Here is a 20744-nt window from a genome sequence, read left to right on the forward strand (position 1 = left end):
AACATTAAAAACTTCCCTAAACAGGGCTGCCTTCAGATGTCTTCTAAAAGTCAGATAGTTGTTTATTCCCTTGACATCTCATGGGAGGGCGTTCCACAGGGTGGGTGCCACTACTGAGAAGGCCCTCTGTCTGGTTCCCTGTAACCTCACTTATCACAGTGAGGGAACCACCAGAAGGCCCTCGGTGCTGGACTTCAGTGTCCGGGCTGAATGATGGGGGTGGAGCCAGACAGTCAATAGCCCTGGTTAACTCTGCATTCCAGTGGGCCACCAGGGCTACCAGGGAATCAGCTGGATGGCCATCATTGTGGGATGAAACATCCCCTACCACTCTCTGGAATCCATTTGGATCCATTAAGTGGTGGGAGCAGACCATCCAAATTGGTCCCACCTCCTTGCAGAGGGAAAGGGTCATGGAGAAGTCCAGTTGCACCAGGAAGTGATCCGACCATGGCACTTCTTTTGTTTCACTTTTACTTAGTGTCAGATCACCCACATCCATAGAGGTAAACACCAGGTCTAAGGCATGTCCACGACTATGAGTTGGGCCAAACTTATTCAGGGACAGCCCCATGGAGGCCATGCTTTCCACGAAGTCCCGAGCGGCCCCTTGTAAGGTCATGTCGGCATGTATGTTAAAATCCCCTAGGACAACCAAACTAGGTGTCTCCAGGAGAACATCCGCCACGACCTGAAGCAGCTCGGGCAGGGAATCCTTGGTGCAGCGGGGAGGTCAGTACACCAAAAGGAATCCTATAATGCCCCTTTTGTCCAACTTCTAGAAGAAGCACTAAAAAACTAGGTCTTTCCGATAGGATGCCTGGTGCAAGCTAATGAATTCCTAAAAATCACTGCAACCCCACCACCACCCGTATGACCTGGGCTGCTGTGCGTAAGAGAAACCTGGTGGACAAGCAGCAGCAAGAACAGGTCCATCTGCTTCATCCAACCAAGTCTCTGTTACGCATGCCAGGTTAAGTCCTCCATCCAGGATCAAGTCGTGGATGACAACGGTCTTATGAATCATTGACCTGGCATTGCACAGCAGCACCTTAAGGCCACTTGGGTCTCCTTTGTTGATTCCAGTATCCTTCCGGAGGCAGGGATAGTGCTCCGATGACTAAACCTGCCTCCTTGGTAATAACATGGTCTGGTATTAGCATAACTCCTTGTTTGAAGCTTACTGGGCTTATCATGAGTTGCAGGTTCAGAATGAGCCACTAGAGAGAGATGTTGCACTCCTGACTGAGGCTGACCGTGGAGCGGTGATTTGGGTGATGAAAGAGAACAAGATGCCTACCAGGGTGGATTGGCAGATGAAACTAATGGACTACACAGAGATGGCAAGACTAACTGGGAAAATCAGAAACCAGGAGGATCAAAACTTCAACAAAGAATGGGACAAATTTATATTATATTTGAAAGACCATTGTATTTTTTTTTAAATGATATTTATTAAAGTTTCAGAAACAAAAAGATTACATAGATAAAAAGAAAAGAAACAAGAGGAAAAAAAAGAAAAAAAATGCAAAATACAGGGGGGGGGGGAATAAAAAACACTTAAAAACAAATCAATCTTTCCGTACCTTACATTTCATTTCCTTGCTTCCCTGACCTCCTCTCACCTCCCTTTTTTGTATTCCAGTTCAATTGGTTAATTCAGCAATTCCTTTCCCTCTTTGTTTTTGTCTTAATCCTTTAACTTAATATATTATAGCTTTGGATTCTCACCTATTAACAATCCATTTTTACATACACCTTTATAACATTGCTGCTAAAACCACTTAACTTCATTCTGACATCATTCTAACATTCATTAATTTTGCAGTATTTCTGTAAATAGTCTTTAAATTTCTTCCAATCTTCTTCCACCGACTCTTCTCCCTGGTCTCGGATTCTGCCAGTCATTTCCACCAATTCCATATAGTCCATCACCTTCACCTGCCATTCTTCCAGGGTGGGTAAATCTTGTGTCTTCCAATATTTTGCAATAAGTATTCTTGCTGCTGTTGTGGCATACATAAAAAAAGTTCTGTCCTTCTTTGGCACCAATTGGCCGACTATGCCCAGGAGGAAGGCCTCTGGTTTCTTCAAGAAGGTATATTTAAATACCTTTTTCATTTCATTATAAATCATCTCCCAGAAAGCCTTAATCCTTGGGCACGTCCACCAAAGGTGATAGAATGTACCTTCAGTTTCTCTACATTTCCAACATTTATTATCGGGCAAATGATAGATTTTTGCAAGCTTGACTGGTGTCATGTACCACCTGTAAATCATTTTCATAATATTCTCTCTTAAGGCATTACATGCCGTAAACTTCATACCTGTGGTCCATAACTGTTCCCAGTCAGCCATCATAATGTTATGTCCAACATCTTGTGCCCATTTAATCATAGCAGATTTCACCATTTCATCCTGAGTATTCCATTTCAACAGCAAGTTATACATCTTTGACAAAATCTTAGTTTTGGGTTCTAACAGTTCTGTTTCTAATTTTGATTTTTCCACCTGGAAGCCAATTTTCTTGTCCAAATTATATGCCTCCATTATCTGATAATAATGAAGCCAATCTCGCACTTTGTTTTTTAGTTTCTCAAAACTCTGCAGTTTCAATCTATCTCCCTCTTGTTCCAGAATTTCCCAATATTTCGGCCTGAAAGACCATTGTAAACACTCGAACTCTTTAGCAGGTTTTTAATAACTCTTGCAATGACACATAGATTTTGGACACAATGGAGGTCTGTAAACTGGATGGACTTACAATATGCAGTTAAAAAGTTGCGCAAAGAATCCACAGAGGGGAGGAGGGAAGTCTTGAGATTTGGAAGAATCTTGTGTAAAAAAAATTATTATGGATGAATATGAATGTGAATGAATTTGTAAAACCAAATAAAGTTTATAAGGGGGGGGGGGGAGAGAGAGAGAGAGAGAGAGAGAGAGAGAGAGAGAGAGAGAGAGAGAAGCTCTTTGGTTGCACCTGAGGTGTATCTGAATAATATCTGAATGTGTACCTCTGTTGTTTCTTTTAAAATGCATTCATAATAGCTATAGCAATGTGTTATCAATGCAGGTCAAGTAATTCATTTTTAAAGTTAAAGGTATTTTTGCTTCTGGACAGGAAAACAATAATCTCAGGTGATCTGAAATATATTATTATTATTATTATTATTATTATTATTATTATTATATCCTGTCCTTCCTCCCAGGATACCAAACATTAAAAGATTAAATCAGTACAATAAAAAACACATTTAAAACAATTACAAACAATCTAAAAATGTTTAGAATATCTAATTTTTTTAAAAAAAGGAACCACAGACCCTCACAGTTATTAATTTTACGGCTGTCATGGCCAGTATATTTGAGCCATCAAATGCCTAGGTGAACAGGAATGTTTTAAAATTTCTTATAAATTTCAATAATGAAGGAGACAGGTGTACTTTGCCAGGAAGGGCATTCATGAAACCAGATTTAGGGAATGACCTGCCATGTGCATGACATACTGAGACAGCCCTGTGGTTATCATGGCACCCATGAGGTCATGAGCTAGCCTAGGCAAGGCAGATTTGACACTGATAGTGAAGTTCTTCAGCACTATACTAGAGAGTGCCACTGCCAGCTTTGTCAGGGAGGTTGTTTGGCACCTGAATGATCAATAAACCAGCAAGATTCCTGTTCTGCCTCTGCTAGCCAGCACCAAGTAAAAACCCTCGCATCCAGCTCCCAGACAGACTTCCCTCCTGTGGAAAACAATGGAATTTCTATGGAAGTTCCTTCCCGTCCCTCTGACGTTGACTGGTTCTGCACAGAATATCCGGGTGGGAAAGATGGGTAAGGTCAGGCCCTTCCAGCTCACCTTATAAGACAGCCTTGATGACTGTCTACCAACCAATGGTGTCCTTTAAAGATCCATGCTCCTCCGACTCACGCCTGATCTCCCACGTCTCTCACGATGCATCTCTCACAACTGATCATCACAGGTTCCCCTCCTTCCCATCACGGCTTGACATTGTGTGGCTTCCCCAAAGCATGTCTTACTTTCTCCAATGCTCTGTGAAGGGCAGCTTTCATGTCTGCATTCCTCAGGGTGTAAATGAAAGGGTTGAGCATAGGGGTCACCACGGTGTACATGACGGTGGCAATCTTGTCCTTGTCCCCAGAGTAGCTGGAGAGGGGTCGGAAGTAGACTCCGATCGCCGAGCCGTAGAAGAGGGTGACCACAGTCAGGTGAGATGCGCAGGTTTGGAAGGCCTTGCTCCGGCCTTGGGAAGAAGACACCCGGAGCACAGCTCGGAAGATAAACGCATAAGAGATGAGGATGAGGATGAAGTTCCCTATTATAATGCTGCCACCTTCGTAGAAATTCAGTATCTCATTGAGGTTCTTCTCAGAGCAAGCCATCACCAGCAAAGGCTGGGAGTCACAGAAGAAATGGTGGATGTGGCGAGGGGAACAGAAAGAGAGCCTGGACATCAGCACGGTGTGGAGCAAGGAGTGGAGGTGGGCCAGCAGCCAGGCGATGAACACCATCACATGACACCGCATTGGGCTCATCACCAAGGAATAGTGCAAGGGCTGGCAGATGGCCACAAAGCGGTCAAAGGCCATGGAGCCCAGGAGGAAGTTCTCAGTGATGGCGAAGGCCACAAAGAAGTACATCTGGGCCAGGCAGCCAGCATAGGCAATGTTCTTGTGGCCTGTGTGAAGGTTGCGCAACATCTTGGGAATGGTGGTGGAGGTGAAGCAAACATCCACCAAGGAGAGGTGACTGAGGAAGAAGTACATGGGGGCATGGAGGAGCTGGGCATCGGAGCGGATCAGGAGGATAATCAGCAGGTTCCCCAGCAAGTTCAGCAGGTACAGGGTGAGGAAGAGAGCCAAGAGAAGGCGGTCCTGCTCTTGCCCACTGGACAAACCCAGCAGGATAAAATCAGGCTGGCTGGTGTGGTTCTCACTTTCCATGGGTTTGAGCTGGGGAGAGAGAACCACAGAAAAATAAGCTGAAAGCTGGGAGGGGTGCAAAGATAGGTAACTCTGTAGCTCACTTCAGTCCATCCAGCCACTATCATGTAATCCACGCTGATTCCCACCCAAGCACATGGCCTGACAGCTGTCCCCAAGTTTACCTCTGGCATCTCCTTTAGTTAAAGAATTTTAGATGGCAGAACTGCCCCATTCCCTGGAGAGGCACTGTCGGACAGGCTAGGCTAGTCATCTTCGATCTTTTCAGACCTTCAAGACCAGTCTGCACCACAGACCCCATTTTCAATTGTTATATCAGGAGTGGGGAACCTCTGGCTTGCAGGCTAAATTTGGCCCATGAAGGTTTGCCCAAAATACCTTCTCTGCATCAGCTGATTTGTTATACACTTATCTGGGAGAAGGTCTAAAAAGCTGGTGGGAATTAAAATGGGATATAAACATTGAAGAGGATAAACGGAACAATTTATGGATAAAAGCACCATATAAATCTCTGTCAGCAACACCCTAGGCACATTCACTAAAAACTGTGCACGGATGTTATTTAACACTGAGGTGCCTACATAAAGCACAATAGCTCTCTATTATGTTGGAGAGGATGCCAAATAGTAGGCACATACAAACATATGAGATGGGAATGTTTGCAAAAACTGAAGGTGGCAAGGGGAAAGGAAAAAACAAGATGATTTTTTACACTGTATAAAAGGTAAACATAAAGGGACCCCTGACCATTAGGTCCAGACGTTACCGACTCTGGGGTTGCAGCGCTCATCTCGCTTTACTGGCTGAGGGAGCCAGCGGACAGCTTCCAGGTCATGTGGCCAGCATGACTAAGCCGCTTCTGGCCAACCAACCAGAGCAGCGCACGGAAACGCCGTTTACCTTCCCGTCGGAGCAGTACCTATTTATCTACTTGCACTTTGACATGCTTTCAAACTGCTAGGTTGGCAGAAGCAGGGACCGAGCAGCGGGAGCTCACCCCATCACGGGGATTCGAACCGCTGACCTTCTGATCAGCAAGTCCTAGGCTCTGTGGTTTAACCCACAGCGCCACCCACGTCCCATCACCATACACTGTATAGGGTGATTTTATTAAATATACAAAACAGAACATGGATGAGAAATACCTACAACATTTACAGTGGTACCTCAGGTTACATACGCTTCAGGTTACATACGCTTCAAGTTACAGACTCCACTAACCCAGAAATATTGCTTCAGGTTAAGAACTTTGCTTCAGGATGAGAACAGAAATTGTGCTCCGGCGGCGCGGCAGCAGCAGGAGGCCCCATTAGCTAAAGTGGTGCTTCAGGTTAAGAGCAGTTTCAGGTTAAGAACGGAGCTCCGGAACTAATTAAGTAACCCGAGGTACCACTGTATTGCAATGTGGTATAGACACAGCCCAACAAGACAACAACAAAAATCTACCAACAGCATGCAAATCAATATGGCTAACCTGAGCCAAAACACCCACCCACCCCACTCACACATGAAAACAAAGACCACCACAGCCAGCCACAAATGAATAACCACACTCTAGGCCAACCCCAACCTCTCTCACCACCAAAGGAACACAAGTGAACAGCAGAGAACCTGCACAAGCAACACTGACACAAAACCCCACATATATTAAGTAAAATAGAAACATTGCCACCCAACCCCACTCCCACCCATCTTTCCCCCCCTCCACCTCTTTCCCCCTTTTCTTCCTAATATCTCAACAAATGAAACTGATTTGTAAAAATGTTCCATGGGGAAAAATGCGAGAGAGAGAGAGAGAGAGACATTGCACACACTTTTGTAAATCAACAAAATCTTTAATTTAAAAAAAAGCAGTGTGGTGTAGATTATTAGCTCACTCCTATTACTCTGTGTTTTCCAAGAAGAATTAATTTTACTGGTTTACTGTAATCACCTAATGATTGTGTACTGTAAAATATGTTTAATATTTTACCCCTGTGACCCATGTCATGTTTTATTATTTATGTGTGTACAATTTAGTAATGAGAAAATAAATAAATAAAAAAAACAGGGTAGGCAATGTGGTGCCTTTCAGATGTTGCTGGAAACCAGCTCCCATCAGCCTCAGGGGAGTTGCCGTAGTCCCACAACATCTGGAGAATATCACATTGGCCACCGTGGTATAAAGGGTGACCTGACAGAGGTTGACTCCAGTTCTTTTCTCCCACCTGTCTATGGTGATAGAATGCCAAGGGAGCGTGGAATGGCCCAGGTGAGAAGTATTCTCTCTGAAGGGCTGGTCTGTGCCACCTGAAGCTCAATGTTTTCCTAATGGAGCCACTTCACTTTCACATGCAAGTCACCTAAACCTACTTCACGCATTACTCAAGTGTAGCGGGTTTGAAGGGGGACTCAGGGTTACACATTTAGCACATGTCCCCACAGCACTGGGATAGTGCAAGCAGTGGAGTGTGAGACTATTGATTTCAGAGTTGTGGGTTCGAGCCCCACATGGAACAAAAGCTTCCTGGGGATTGGATTCAATGACATTCATGGTTCTTTCCAACTCTACAATTGTATGATTAGTAGCTGCACTGTTCCACCTGCTCCCACCCTTTGCCATCCTTATGCTTAGGATGGTGTGTTGCTCAGCTTTACAACAGCGTTTTACAACCAAGATTTACGAAGAGTAAACCTTCTGACACGATTCGCAAATGAATCTATGTTCATTACGGTAATTTCAATTCGTCTGCTTTAAGTAGGAAAAACATTGGCTAGAACCGAATGTCTGCAGTGAGGCTTCCTGCCCAATTCACAACCCATCATCCGTCAGTCACCCACAGCTGTAACCCTGAGGCTTGGTTTGAATTTGGAGATTGGGTGCTGTGGTTCATTACTGGATTATTACAGTGGTACCTTGGGTTACATATGCTTCAGGTTACATACGCTTCAGGTTACAGACTCTGCTAACCCAGAAATATTACCTCGGGTTAAGAACTTTGCTTCAGGATGAGAACAGAAATCATGCAGCGTCGGCGCAGCGGCAGCAGGAGGCCCCATTAGCTAAAGTCAGGTTAAAAACAGTTTCAGGTTAAGAACAGACCTCCGGAACAAATTAAGTTCTTAACCCGAGGTGGTGTTGTTGCTGTTGTTTAGTCCTGTCCGACTCTTTGTGACCCCATGGACCAGAGCACGCCAGGCACTCCTGTCTTCCACTGCCTCCCACAGTTTGGTCAAACTCATGCTGGTAGCTTTGAGAACACTGTCCAACCATCTCGTCCTCTGTCGTCCCCTTCTCCTTGTGCCCTCCATCTTTCCCAACATCAGGGTCTTTTCCAGGGAGTCTTCTCTTCTCATGAGGTGGCCAAAGTATTGGAGCCTCAGCTTCGGGATCTGTCCTTCCAGTGAGCACTGAGGGCTGATTTCCTTCAGAATGGATAGGTTTGTGGGTTAAACCACAGAGTCAAGGACTTGCCGATCAGAAGGTCGGCGGTTCGAATCCCCGCGACGGGGTGAGCTCCCATTGCTCGGTCCCTGCTCCTGCCAACCTAGCAGTTCGAAAGCACGAAGTGCAAGTAGAAAAATAGGTACCGCTCCGGCGGGAAGGTAAAAGGCGTTTCCGTGCACTGCTCTGGTTTGCCAGAAGCAGCTTAGTCATGCTGGCCACATGACCCGGAAGCTGTATGCCGGCTCCCTCGGCCAATAAAGCGAGATGAGCGCCGCAACCCCAGAGTCGGCCACGACTGGACCTAATGGTCAGGGGTCCCTTTACCTTTAACCCGAGGTACCACTGTATTATTATTATTTTAAAATAACATGCATTGTATTCTTGCACATGGCAGTAAGACCTCTAACACTGATTGCCTGAACTGTCACATCACAAAGTGTTCATGAACCCTCTGAATGCGCAGAGAGGGAGCATAACAGAATGTGCACCTTCTTAGCTTCTGTGGCAGATGGAAACAAACCTACACACTGGGCTGGGCTGAAAACCTAGTACAGAGTTCAGTGATAGGAAACTCTGTGTGTGGCAGGATGAGGATTGAGGAAAAGGGAGTGAGATGAGGATACAGATTAGGGTGCTTGAGGGGGGAGGTGCAGAACAGGAAGTGGACTGAGAAGTATGGACCTAACTGAATAGGAAGGAAACTGACGTCTAGGGGCAAGCAGGGTTTAAGGGAATTGAGGAGCTGATGAAAAAAGGCAACAAGAAGACTAAAGCAGCCCAGAGGCAGTTTGGTTGGGTTGGGGCTGAACTTCACATGTTGATGTCGCTTCAGCTTGCAGGCTTTTTGCTGCTATTGTTTTGATGAGCCTGCATGTGACTTTATGGTTTTTATGTTGATTTTATTGTACCTTGCCTTTGGAGCTTTTTACTGAGAGGCAGTATATAAGGGCTCATCTAAACTGCCCCGCATTGCTAGGCACAGGTCTGGGCTTTCCAGATCCATGTCTGAACACTTTCTTTTTGGCCCGGAACTTTCCTTGTGAAAACCTGCTCTTTACTGCTGAATCGGATCAAAGAGCAATCCACAGAAAACCCCAATTGCCATTTGTTCTGATTCAGCTGTAAAGATCAGGATTTCTCAGGGAAAGGGGGAAAAGTGCTTGGACATAGACCGGCATAGTCTAGAAAGCATGGGGCAAAAAGAAAGTGTGGATGAGCTCTGAGTCTTGGGAAAGAAGACCTGAATAGCCATTCATGACAATCTCTTCTTGTACACAACTGTACATGTACCCACAAAGGTCTCATACGTTCACCCAATTTTTTAAGGGAGCTAAGAAAGTAAATAGAGGGACGCGGGTGGCGCTGTGGGTTAAACCACAGAGCCTAGGACTTGCCGATCAGAAGGTCGGCGGTTCGAATCCCCATGACAGGGTGAGCGCCCGTTTCTCGGTCCCTGCTCCTGCCAACCTAGCAGTTCGAAAGCACGTCAAAGTGCAAGTAGATAAATAGAAACCGCTCTGGCGGGAAGGTAAATGGCGTTTCCGTGCACTGCTCTGGTTCGCCAGAAGCGGCTTAGTCATGCTGGCCACATGACCCGGAAGCTGTAAGCTGACTCCCTCGGCCAATAAAACGATATGAGCGCCACAACCCCAGAGTTGGCCGCGACTGGACCTAATGGTCAGGGGCCCTTTTACCTTTAAGAAAGTAAATAGGATGGGGAGTTTGAGAAAGACAGAAGGAAGAGTCCTAATCCAGCCTCCCTCCTTATTTCCTATGGCTACCCCCCCTCCCGTACCTGCTTCCACCTGTCAAATACTGTAGGAGTTTCAGCTGTTTAGCCCTTGGGATCCTGATGGTATTAAGAAGGTGGTGGTTGCAGCACTGCTTCTCTGTCTGTAACTGGGAGAGCAGATACTGTAGTGGAGACTCAGCCTTCTGACTCAGTCATAGGGCATGATGCATCCTCAGCAGAGAATACTGTAATTGGAATAAGGAGGGGTATATGAGCTGTTAATAGTCAATGCAGCAGCTAGTGGCATGGACAGCACAACAGGGTTTTGTTTTTGTGTTGTTGTTTTTAACAGGGTGCATCACATCAGCTAGGGACTTGTTAGCAGAATAGGGTGGCCTCAGTGGAATCCCACTCCCCAAGTTCTGCACTTATTTGGACTTCAGATTGGACCATGTATGTTCAAAATAGTGGAGAAACACCGTCTTAAAATCCTGCAGGACTCTCTGTCATTTTCCTAAGTTTGTAAAATGCTATATACTCATTTTCATGTTTCCCTTTACAATAACCCTATGGTGTGGTTGTGGGGGAGAGGTTGGAGCCTCTGGCCCTTCAGATGCTTCTGGACTACAATTCCCATCATCCATGGCCATTCACTGTGCCTCCTAGGCCTGATGGGAGTTGCGTGGCGAGTTCCCGCCCCCCACCAGGATAAATAAAGACACGAGACACCATAATTTAAGGTTACATGGGCGAATTAGGCCACAACTTTATTGAATTCAGGAATGAGAGGCATTGGCTTAGGCATTGGTCCTATCGACTATCCGGCTCCAGCCCATTTGCTGGAGACACGGGAAGGGTTAACACCATAGAGGGGGAGTCTCCTGCTGAGGCACGTCAACTAGGAGCTCCCCCGGGTCACCGCTCTATTAGGTCCAGTCGTGACCGACTCTGGGCTGCGGCGCTCATCTCGCTTTATTGGCCAAGGGTGGCCAGCATGACTAAGCCGCTTCTGGCGAATCAGAGTGGTGCACGGAAAAGCCGTTTACCTTCCCGCCAGAGCGGTACCTATTTATCTACTTGCACTTTGATGTGCTTTTGAACTGCTATGTTGGCAGGAGCAGGGACCGAGCAACGGGCGCTCACCCCGTCGCGGGGATTCGAACCACCGACCTTCTGATTGGCAAGTCCTAGGCTCTGTGGTTTAACCCACAGCGCCACCCACGTCCTTGGGGTAGCTCACACTTATTCTCTTTTGGAGAAGGTGAACTGAGCTCTAAGGCCACTCAAATGAGTCTATTGTTGAACTGCAATTTGATGCCTGGTTCCTTGGCTGTCCATAGCCACTGGACCATCATCTTTGGATATTTTCTCTTTGTGAGGTTTCTCTCCCTGGTTCCATCTTGATGCATGGGATTCCCACCTCTCAGGAGTAGCTGAGGGAGAGAGAGCCTGATGTTAGAAGGAGGCAGATGATTTCAGCGGCAGTGGGAATGGGGAGAGGGAGGAGGGCAAGGAGCCCATTGGACCAGGGAAGGAGGCTATCAGCAACTCTTTGCAACACAGAACCAGAGATCAGAACCCACAGCTCATTCACACCACGCTGTTAATACCCTTAGAGGGTCCATAGAGTTTCAATTCAGGACAGTTTGATGGGGCAGTCTAGGGTCACCACAGGCAAGGGGAATATTTATCTTCCTTTCTCCTCTGTTGAGTGATTGGTTGTAATTCACTCACCCCATGCCCTCCAACATTTCTCCTATGAAAATAGAGACGTCCCATTCCATAAGGATAATTTTACTATTTATACCCAACACATCTTTCTGAGTTGCCCCAGCCACTCTGGGCAGATTCCAAGATATATAAAAACATAATCAAACATTAAATATTTTTTAAAAACCTGTTCCTATACAGGATTGCCTTTAGATGGCTCAGGGGTCAGATAACTCCATACCCTCCAACATTTCTCCAGTGAAAATAGGGGCATCCTAAGGAAAAGTGGGGAAAGGATCAGATCAGAAACCGGGACGGCTTCTCTAAATCAGGGACGTCCCTGGAAAATAAAGACACTTGGAGGGTCTGTCATACAGAGAAAAGCAAAGTGCTACACTTATGCTGTGGTCAAAACTCCCCCCTCTCATTGGACACCTTGGTCTTCATCAGCTCGGACAGTATGTGGAAGATTGTGCTTCCCTAAAAGTGATAACACTAAAAGAGATTAAAATTACAACTTTCTAAGCAATTGGGTAGGCTTGTCTGAAGAGGAATATTTTTAGTAGGTGCGAAGTGAAGGCACCGGCTTAATCTCAATAAGCAGGGAATTTGAAAGTGTAAACCTTGCCACCTTAAATGGTTGAGTTCTTCCTAAAGCAGCACAGATATTATGTGGCACCTGTAGTCTTGCCAATTCTGCCAATAGCAGCAGTCGAGTGGGCACATGTAGTCTAAGGTGATCTCATAAATAAACTGGCCCCAAGTTCTTAAGGGCTTTATATGCCAATAGTAACAGTAGTAGAACTTGTCCCAAATTGGCAGTCAGTGCAGATCTCTGAGCGCAGGTGTTATATGCTGACAAGGCCTCACTCCTCTCAGCAATTACTCTGCAGCATTCTGCACCAACTGCAGTTTCCAGATCAAGCGTGAGGGAAGCCCCACATAGAGCACATTGCAGTAGTCCAGTCTTGAAGTAACCAACACCTGAACTACTGTGGCAAGGTTTTCCAGGTCCAGGAATGGCTGTAGCTGTCAAACCAGTCGCAGTTGGCAAAAGGCACTTCTAATCCATGAGACTGCTTGAGTCTCCAGGGACAGAGCTGGATACAGAAGCAGTCCCAGACCGTGAACCTGCTCCATCAGGGGGAGGCCAACCCCATCTAGGGTAGGCAACTGACCAATTTCTTGGACACAGGAACTACTCACCCACAGTGCCTCCATCTTGCCAGAATTCAAGCTCAGCTTGTTTTTCCTCATCTATTTCACCACTGTGCTCAGGCAATGGACTGCACGGCCTCTCCCAGTTCAGATGTTATGGAGCAATAGGACTGAGTATACTGATGGCACCTTGCCCTGAAACTCCTAATGGCCACTTTCGTGTAGATATTAATTAGTACTTGAGATAATGGAGCCACCAAGGGTTCAAAGGGTACTCTCCCAATGCTACTCTCTGGACTCAGTCCTGAAGGTAGGATTGGAACCACTGTAACGCAGTTCTCCCGATTCCCTTTCCTTGGAGCTGGTCTTGGAGGATTCTATGGTCAATGATATCAAATGCCGACAAGAGATGAAGAAGCAGGAGCAAAGTCACACGCTCCCTGTCCTGCTCTTTGCAAAAGTCATCCATCAGGGCAACCAAGGATGACCCAGTTCCATGGCCAGGCCTGAACCCAGATGGGAATGGCTCCAAACAATCCATGTTCTCCAAGAATGCTTGCAGTTGCCCCACCCTGATCCTACTTTTCTGTATTACACGTTCTTCTGACTTTACTGTTCCCAGTTCCCAGTACTGATGTGCATGCAAGTAACTGGCTAAACACAAAATCATACTCCGTGTTGGTCTTGAAGGTGCTTCCAGACTCTTTGTACTTTTTGCCTACCCCTCTAGAAACTGCACTGAACATGATTCCCCTGAACTTCATGGTAGTTGTGAAAGAAAGACCAGGGCAGATGGATGGCTGTTTTTGTATGAGACACCAAGTCTCAGAGGGACGCGGGTGGTAATGGGGGACGCGGGTGGCGCTGTGGTCTAAACCACAGAGCCTAGGGCTTGCCGATCAGAAGGTCAGTGGTTCGAATCCCCACGACGGGGTGAGTTCCCGTTGCTTGGTCCCAGCTCCTGCCCACCTAGCAGTTTGAAAGCACGCCAAAAAGTGCAAGTAGATAAATAGGTACGCCTCCGGCAGGAAGGTAAACGACATTTCCATGCGCTGCTCTGGTTCGCCAGAAGCGGCTTAGTCATGCTGGCCACATGACCTGGAAGCTGTCTATGGACAAATGCCGGCTCCCTCCACCTATAGAGCGAGATGAGCGCGCAACCCCAGAGTTGTCCGCGACTGGACCTAACGGTCAGGGGTACCTTTACCTTTACCAAGTCTCAGAATATCTCCATAGCATAGTTGTGAGAATGGCATGTATGTCTGAAGAAGCCCCTGGCAAGGGCTACAGAGTCAAAGGACTAGAGGGGCAGGAAGAGCTCATAGGCCCCACAGCTTTAAAGCGGAAAGAAGTGGGTGAGGGAAAGACGAATCACACATTTTAACATTTTGCCTAAGGCTCCAAAATGCCCCAAACCAGCTCTTCTCTGAAAAACGTATCATGAACTCTCTTAGGCAGAGTTGCAACGCAAGAAGCATTTGCATCCTATCTTTCTCTTTCTCTCTCTTTCCCTCTCTCTCTCTCTCTCTCTCTCTCTCTCTCTCTCTCTCTGGTTCCATGGGGCTTTTAGCACCTGCATGGTCTGCTTATGGACCAAAGGTGAAGCTTTTATTGCCAGGAATCTCAACTCCTCTGTCTGCCTCAGTCAGAAGTGCAACATCTCTCTCCCCACTCCCAATTATGCTTTATTATATTTATTTACATCTGTACATCATAGACTTCAATTCATTGTTGTCGATAGACTAAATCATCAAAAAACTCATAAAATAAAATACCAGACATTTTAACAATAAATTTTCTTCCAAAGTGTCTGACCTCCCGTCCTTTCCATATTTCATACATTTTAAATCTGTTGCATAAACATATCTACTTGTTTGGTAATAAAGGAAAGATATCTATGTCATTTTCCTTTTACATGAATTATTTACAGAGGTTGTTCAAAGGCTGCTGCCGAATTTAAGCTATACCAAATGTTCTTGAGGTAATTCTTGAAAATTTTCCAATTTGAAATAAACTCTTGCTTAGGCTTGTTTTTGATCTTTTCTGAAAGATTGTCTAGTTCGGTGTATTCTACGAGCTTCATTAGCCACTGTGATCTAGAGGGGATTTTATCACTTTTCCAATATGTAGCAATGAGTACCCTCGCAACTACTGTGGCATATAGAAAGATCCTTCTTACATTCCGGGGAATATCAGGGCCCGTAATACCAAGTAAGAATGATTCCGGTTTTTTAAGAAGAGGTGCTTTTAATATTTTTTAAAGTTCTAAATAAATATAATTCCAAAAGACTTTGATCTTTTTACACACCCACCACATTTGATACATGGTACCACCTGGTTTTCCACATCTCCAGCAGGTATTTGGGACACCAGAAGTGCAACATCTCTCTCTAGTGGCTCATTCTGAAACAACTGCAACCCATCATTATCCCAGTAAGCCCCAAATAGACCAGAATCCTGCAGCTAATAAACACGATTTCACTTTACAATACTGTCTCGAGAATGAGGTCTTTCCTGGAGCGTGTTTCTTTTCCACCCCTGTGGCTTCTGGGATGATGCAAGAACCAAGCTCTCTCAATTCACTACACCTTGTGCTCAAGATAATTCTGTCATTTCACAAAGATCACAAGGAGAAACTTCGTTGAGTGGCAGTGGGGAAAGCGACGACATGTACAGACATCAATTTGTGCAGGGGTTGAGTTCTAGGTCATTGCGCCTGATGGTGGAGTGTGCATCAACTGGCCCACCCCGTTAGGCCCCACACCCCTTTCTGGCCACTTCTGGGTTGCATGTCAATTGGACGCGTATAAATTGGTCGTTGCCTCTACAACAAATTGCAGAGAAGTCCCTGGTTAGAATAGAATAGAAGAGAATTTATTGTTTATACCCCACCCATCTGGCTGGGTTTCCCCAGCCACTCTGGGCGGTTTCCAACTAAGTATTGAAATACAGTAGTCTGTTAAACATTAAAAGCTTCCCTAAACAGGGCTGCCTTCAGATGTCTTCTAAAAGTCTGGTAGTTGTTTTTCTCTTTAACATCCGGTGGGATGGTGTTCCATAGGGCGGGCACCATTACCGAGAAGGCCCTCTGCCTGGTTCCCTGTAACTTGGCTTCTCGCAATGAGGGAACCGCCAGAAGGCCCTCGGCTCTGGACCTCAATGTCCGGGCAGAACGATGGGGGTGGAGGCACTCCTTCAGGTATACAGGACCGAGGCAGTTTAGGGCTTTAAAGGTCAGCACCAACACTTACATACTGGTTGGGATAAAGAAGCAAATATGAGCTCTTAAGAATCAATGGAGCAGCTAGAGGCATGGAACACAACAGTTTGTTGCTTCCCCCCCCCCTTTTTTTTACAGAGTAAGGTAAAAGGTAAAGGATCCCAGGACAGTTAAGTCCAGTCAAAGGCAACTATGGGGTTGTGGCACTCATCTTGTTTTCAGGCTGAGGGAGCCAGTGTTTGTCCACAGACAACTTTCTGGGTCATGTGGCCAGCTTTACTAAACTGTTTCTGGCGCAATGGGACAGCGGGATGTGTGTCAGAGCACATGGAAATGGTGTTTATCCTCCAGCTGCAGTGGTACCTATTTATCTACTTGCACTAGTGTGCTTTTGAACTGCTAGGTTGGCAGGAACTGGGACAGAGCAACGGGAGCTCACTCCGTCACTGGGATTCGAACCGCCAACCTTCCAATTGGCAAGCCCAAGAGGCTCAGTGGTTTGGACCACAGCGCCACCCTCTCCCTATTTCCCCCATTTTACAGAGTACATCACACCAGTTTGAGACATGTTAGCAAAATGGAGTGGCCTTGATGGAATTCCACTTCCCACACTCACTGGACTTTAGACTGGACCATGTGTTGTGTTTGATAAGGGTCTTTCATGAAAACAATAAAAAAGTGAATGTATGATTAGAGGTAAAGTAATATTAGTTTCCTGCCCAGCTAGTATCCTTTCTTTCAGCAAGTACTGATTCTGGTCACATCATTCACTTTACTCTTCCACAGTGTGAGATTTCAACTTGTTGATGCAGCTCCCACGCTCTTCTCCACTGAATATATAAAAGTGGCCCAAGGTCTTCTTTTCGAAATTTGTCATTTAGTTTAAGAGATTTTCTTTTTTCTGGCAACTCATATTAAACTTCCTTTGCTATAAAGTAACTGTATATCCCAGTTGCTCTCATTACCCACTTAGGGCCTGCCTCCCCTAAGGCTACTTAAGTTCACTGCAGAACAATTGTAATCTTACTTTTAAAAAGTTTGCTCATTAGCTTTTTCATTTGTTTACTTGTCATAATTGGCTGACAGCAGAGGGTGTCTCCTTAGGGGAATCTGGAAGAAAATTAGTTTTATTAGTGAGCAATTCCATAAGGGTTAATTAATAGAGATTTTGTTTTGGCTCCAGCATCCCGTGATGAGACGTGTGTATGTTGTAGCAAATCTGCAGGGGACCAAGTCTGATGGTTAGAGTCTGATGGTTCCCCAGTAAGTTAAGTATAGCATCTATTGGCAAATATCCTCTCATAAGTCTAAAACAAAGAACATTAAAAGTTAGCTTTTTTGTGGCATGCGACTCCATAGCAAAAGTTTAAATCATCAGTAGGTATCGAGAAACAGTGGGTATATGATTTATAAAGAACTTAATCAAAGAGCTCTCAGAGCCGTGTATATAATAAAATTGTAGATAAATCCTATCAGAAATCCACAAAAACTATTAAAAACAGGTATATGTAAAATCACTAAAACTTTTAAAATAAAACTAGGTAACTAAACTATATAGCTGGTTAGGCTTGCTGATAGATATCTACCTCCGCTCCTGCCTGACACATACACGGGAGCTGATAGCTGATGTTAGCAGACAGCATGGCTGGATACTTAATTCTGACCGATAAGTAGGGTCATCAAACTGTATTGGAAAATTTTAAAACCCTGGGGTCTTGGGAGGTGTATGTGGCTTGCCAGCAGTCGGACAAACATGTAATTCAAGAGCTCCCCTCTTTATGAGTAATAAATAGCATTGATAGCTTTTACATGGGCACTTAAATTGATTCTTCATAAAACACCAAAGAGGTGATACAGGAGGTAGGTTGAGAGCGATTTCCCCAAAATTAAGCTTAATGACAAAAAAATAGTTTGGCCACTCGGAGCAGTTGAATGAGGATGAAGAAGCTGTTGTGCTGAAAGGTGTGTGTGCAGATGTACTGAAAGTTTGGAAACTGACTACCTACCTCCTTTAAATCAAATGTGTCTGATTTGAATTGACTGAAGTAGGGACTGAAGACAGTGCTTATAAATGGGCTGTCCCCATTAGAAGCCAAACTGAGTACAGTGGTACCTCTGGATAAGAACTTAATTCGTTCTGGAAGTCTGTTCTTAACCTGAAACTGTTCTTAACCTGAAGCACCACTTTAGCTAATGGGGCCTCCAGCTGCCGCCATGCCGCCAGAGCACAATTTCTGTTCTCAACCTGAAGCAAAGTTCTTAACCTGAGGTAATATTTCTGGGTTAGCGGAGTCTGTAACCTGAAGCGTATGTAACCTGAAGCATATGTAACCCAAGGTACCACTGTATTGTACAAAGAAGGGGAAATGGCTAAAGCAACAAATATGACTATAGAACTGGGCCTCTAAGCAGCAACCAGAACCAAAGTGGCTACCTGAGATCTACAGGTGGTCAGAGAGAGAACCAAAACAGGCTTTATCCCGAGACATCAGCTGGCAGAGTCCATCATCAGGGTCTGGAATGTTTGCTTGCTTTGCAAGCATCCAGTCACCATATTAAGGTATTTGATAGCATAGAATGGCCCTTTATGAGCTTGTTCTTTAGATGCTGGATGTTGGAGAGTCTTTTTAACTTAGCAAAACAGAAAAATTCAGAATCAGTGGTGGTGGTAAGAATGCTGGCCTCAACTGTGTGAGCAAATCGAAGAGACAAAGGGGTAAAACTCAGGGGGCAACTCATGTTATTAATCAGTGTGTGGACATGATACTGCTGATGATCAGTGAACCAGAAGAGGCTCCCTCTGATATGAAAAAGGATCTTCTGAATTTCATGCAGTTTGGCAGGACTGGAAATAAATTTTGCCACATTTGATGTAATTTGATTATATACTTTAGAGCGGGATCTAAAAAAATTGTGGGAGTCAAAGTGTGAGACAAAGACTTGAAAGCAGAAAACCTACTGAAGGGAGGGAGGGAAGCCACAGGCTCGGCAGAGCGGAAGGATTTATGTATTTTATTGTATGGTTGGAAATATTGTTTAAGGAGAAAATAATAAAAATTTATATTTAAAAAAAAAAGTTGTGGGAGATCTTGTGTCTTCAACCAGGCAGTTTCAGGCACCTGAGAACCATAGTTCCTAAGACAGTTTAGGACAGGAATGTTAGATGAACATGGCCTATCAGCCCCTCTCTGCCTGATGTTGAAACATTCCCCAGGTCACACCCTGCACTGGCCCTGCTTTGCATCTTGCGTGCTTTTGCTCAGCTGGCAGGGCATCACCCCTAACTCCTCATAATACAGTAGGTTATAGGAAAACCCTTGGGCTCGCTTGGATTGCAACAGGACTTCCACCCACCACATGCAAGAAACAGGAAAAAACCTAGAACAAAGGATGGCTCCCTTTAAAAAAAAAATTAGTTTTCCCTTTTACCCACAAACACCTTTTGTGAAGCTAAAATAAAAAAATCCTTCCAGTAGCACCTTTAAGACCAACTAAGTTAGTTCTTGGTATGAGCTTTTGTGTGCAAGCACACTTCTTCAGATGCAGGTATCTGAAGAAGTGTGCTTGCACACGAAAGCTCATACCAAGAACTAACTTAGTTGGTCTTAAAGGTGCTACTGGAAGGATTTTTTTATTTTGACTATGGCAGACCAACACGGCTACCTATCTGTAACTTTTGTGAAGCATCATGCATACATCATAAATACACCATACATGTCACAAACAGGGAGGGGTTTGTGGCAGAAACTGGTTTATCAAGTTTGCCCCCTACGGCACACCCATCAAGTGATACAATGGAAATATTTACAAGTTCCTGGTTTTCCAGTCAGATAATCACACTTCTTTGTCCTGAACTAGAGCACAATCCATTCCTGGATGGTCTGCTATTGTCCATGGGATGACTACCTGTCTGGCACCCATTTGCCAGGATGCCAGTGATTATCTCTTGTGCAAGAGGCTGCTGTGTATGTGATCCCAGGTTTCAAAGATTATGGCTTTCTTTACCAGTTTCCCAAGTCCCCCCTTTTCTCTGAGTAAAATGAATTTGGAATGGCTCGATCTGAAATAGGCCTGATTGTATATGAATATTTGAAGGTTTTGATGCAAAAGGAAAGGTGAATACTATGTAACCTTGAACAAGATACAATGTAGCAAAACTGTGGTGGGTTTATGGGGATATTTACAAAATTTAATGGTGTTGGTTTGGGGGATGGTCTGGGGGTGCAGCGTCCCATTTAACTGGAAGCAACCCCCCAGCCTTTATAAAAATTCTGGTAACAGTGGTTTTCTGGATATGTTCCAATACATGTTGTAAGACATAAAATGTTTGACAAAGAATGCATTTTGGGAGGAAATAAATCATGTCTTTGGGCAGGGCCTGCCTACAGAGCTCCTTGATAGGGAAACAGAGCTCACAGGAGGCCACGGTCATGAATATATAGTTGGAGCCTATTGTTTTGTCCTGGGTGGGCCCATAACTGAAGGTTGGGCCCAGCCATTTCAGATGGCCCCAGGGAGGAATCCCATAATTT

The 20744-nt window shown here is 45.1% G+C and overlaps 1 protein-coding gene across 1 annotated transcript; it reads right to left on the reverse strand.

Moving 5' to 3' along the window:
* Positions 1-3359: 3359 nt before the first annotated feature.
* LOC308466942 (olfactory receptor 1L4-like) lies at positions 3360-10632 on the reverse strand. Its single transcript, XM_080988304.1, has 2 exons — positions 10188-10632; positions 3360-4974 (listed from the first exon to the last, which is right to left on the reverse strand). The coding sequence occupies exon 2, from the start codon at positions 4963-4965 to the stop codon at positions 4000-4002; it is 966 nt and encodes a 321-aa protein (XP_080844430.1). The 5' UTR covers positions 4966-4974; positions 10188-10632; the 3' UTR covers positions 3360-3999.
* Between the last annotated feature and the right edge of the window lie 10112 nt (positions 10633-20744).

The sequence above is a fragment of the Podarcis pityusensis genome, assembly GCF_964106645.2.
Source record: "Podarcis pityusensis genome assembly, chromosome: 17".
Classification (NCBI taxonomy): Eukaryota; Metazoa; Chordata; class Lepidosauria; order Squamata; family Lacertidae; genus Podarcis; species Podarcis pityusensis.

Bases quoted from the DNA above. Each gene is read 5' to 3' on its own strand.
- LOC308466942 (XM_080988304.1), bottom strand. From the start codon at position 4,965: ATGGAAAGTGAGAACCACACCAGCCAGCCTGATTTTATCCTGCTGGGT.